Genomic DNA, 2,500 nt, shown 5'->3' on the forward strand with positions numbered 1-2,500 from the left:
TCTTTCTTTGATTATTTGCAGGAAAAAAGGGCCAGCCAGCACGTACCAATATACCACAGAAGGCCCGTGATGCAGCCTAATGAAGATTCACGTTCACGTACTTCCGGTAACCGGACTGAACTGTTCATACGGTAAAACTTCCGGTCCGCTTACCGAGATTCCGGTTCGAAAAACCGAGATCACGGCAACTGAGCCAGCCCACCCTCTCATATGAACACATCGAAATATTTACAAAGGATTTTGAGGTGAAGCGAGGCCAGCCCGGTCAACCGGGCTTCTGTGAAGAGGCCCTTACAGAGGTAGTACTAGCTGTTCGTTCCGAATGATAATATACATTTGTGTAGATTTTGTCTAAAGTCTATTCTTGCAAAAATTATGGACGAATGTATGAAAAATTCGACAGGGCAGGAGAAGTTTTGTGGAAGTGCCTTGTCTTGTTTTCCCCGATCGACCAGCATTGACTGACATCTTTCTAGAGGCTGCAGGGGCTCGGTAAAGCGCTTCAAGCGTCTAAGTAAGCTGAGCAAGGTAAGTAAAGTACGTGTTATGTGTACGGTACAATATATGTCCCCATACATGACGTACGTACCAAATTTCTATGGTATCTGCTGATCAGAATAAGTAGCAATCGCAGGCGTTTGTTTCGCGTCAGTGCACACATTTTTGTTTGGGGCTGGGTGTTCGAAAGCTACTGTACGTGTAGGTGTGGACACTTCCGAATTCTCAAATTTTTTTCATTTTTGCCTGGCACTCTCAAAGGCCGACGCTGCTGTTTGAAAGTTAAAAATGCCTGTGTTCCACACCAAAATCATCGAGTCGATCTTGGAGCCTGTTGCACAACAGGTAAGCTGAAATTTGGCTGCCAGATATCTTCTCGCAGATGGCTGATAAATTTTCATTCAGCCGGCTGTCTCTTGTTTAGCTTTTTGTAGCTGATACTTTGTTTTTTAGCATATGTTTTCCCGTTAGGGTTGTCAAGTAGAGCTTGCTTCAAAACCTTGCACTTGAGGTTTCAGTATTTAAATTCCTGCACACAAATGTTGAAAACACTGTCCCACAGACAACAGAAGCGTTAGTGGCCAAAGAATTTATGTGGGCAAAAAATTCCTCGTATTTCAATGCAGATTTCTAAAGCGATCGATTCAATCTGTGGATCTTTGCGTCTCTTTGACATTTCTTGGATAAAGAATCTTTGAGGTCACACAGTTAAGTCTTGCGTTGATTGCAGTGGCCACTTGAAAAATTTCTTAGGTTATTTATTCTTTTAATTTGTTATGCAAAGTAAACAATATTCAGTAATCAACTGTTCTTTTCTTGTCTTGATTAAACGTCACATTTTTTTGTTAAAAACAACAGACATTTAAACAGCATGTGCTCTCTCTGTATAAACACACTGAAAGTTTGTTAAAAATATTTGGTCAAATAACATTTTGTTGGTATATGTATATCTTAGGTGCAAAATAAGCTTACTAAACTTCCTTGTTTCCTTTCACAAAGGGTTAACCTTTTCACTCCTGGGGGGACAAGTAAAATCGTCTGGCGTTAGACAGAGTAAAATCTGTAAGTCTCAGTGGCCCTTACAGGAGTATTAAATTTACTGGATGGATGGTTTTCACATTAAGTAATTGCCACCTTATTGGCGGATGAAAACAAAAGATCTGTCATTAGCTTCTTTGTTTGTCCGATAGCATTACTGTGTACCACACTGTAATACTACATCATTGTTATTTGTATCTCTAGAGATTGGTTGCAAACCATCTATAGCCTTCTTTGAACATCTTAAGATTCTTACTGCCAGAAAGGTTGATTTATTCATTCCATCTGTTTGTGTCCTCTATGCCTTTTTTTGAAAGTTCCCCAAGGGGATGTCTGTTTGATTTTTGAGAGGATGGGACAATAATGGCTGATTTTGCTGTAGCATAAACTGTAGTTATAGCTGAATTGACCTTTTTTTGTCACTGATTGTGTCAAGGGTTCATTTTTGTTGCATGTCCAGTCAATCCTCAGTTTTCTGTTTTCTATTAGGGACCTTCATTGTAAATTTTAATTACCATTCTCTTAAGAATGATATAACCAATTCTTCCTCAACAACTTCTTTCAAGAAAGCACTTAAGATATTCTTTTTTAACAGCTATTGTAAATCTTAGGTATTTTTGTTCTTCCTGTGTCAAATTGTTTTCACCTTTTAATTTTACTCTCACCAGTTTATATTTCAACACCTTAAATACCTAAAGCCATGTTCACATTAGGCCTTGATTATGATCGAATTATAATCGAATTAAATATGAAATGGGTTCACATCAACTAATTGCAGTCCCTGGTTATAACTGGATTATAATTACTTCAAACAACCTCAAAGGGGTTGTTTGAAGTAACTACAATTCGTAATTAAACAGAATGGCGAGCACGTGGTGGTATGAGCAGACGGTTTGGATTTGTCTTCTTCTATTCTCGGAAGCTATCCTTGGTTCTCTTCTCGCCTCAAGCACATGATGGTGAT

At 38.8% G+C, this 2,500-nt stretch overlaps 1 protein-coding gene across 2 annotated transcripts in view; it reads left to right on the top strand.

Annotated features, from left to right (window-relative positions):
* The first annotated feature begins 647 nt into the window (after window positions 1-647).
* Window positions 648-2,500, top strand: part of LOC138000089 (vinculin-like) — a 34,444-nt gene continuing 32,591 nt past the window's right edge. Inside the window, exon 1 of one of the 2 annotated variants that reach the window (XM_068846250.1) lies at window positions 648-843. In XM_068846250.1, the coding sequence (XP_068702351.1) occupies window positions 787-843 (57 nt within the window). In that variant the 5' untranslated portion in view covers window positions 648-786. The remainder of the gene's footprint in view (window positions 844-2,500) is intronic. The other variant, XM_068846257.1, reaches the window with a different exon arrangement.

The sequence above is a fragment of the Montipora foliosa genome, chromosome 1 (genome assembly GCF_036669935.1).
Source record: "Montipora foliosa isolate CH-2021 chromosome 1, ASM3666993v2, whole genome shotgun sequence".
Classification (NCBI taxonomy): Eukaryota; Metazoa; Cnidaria; class Anthozoa; order Scleractinia; family Acroporidae; genus Montipora; species Montipora foliosa.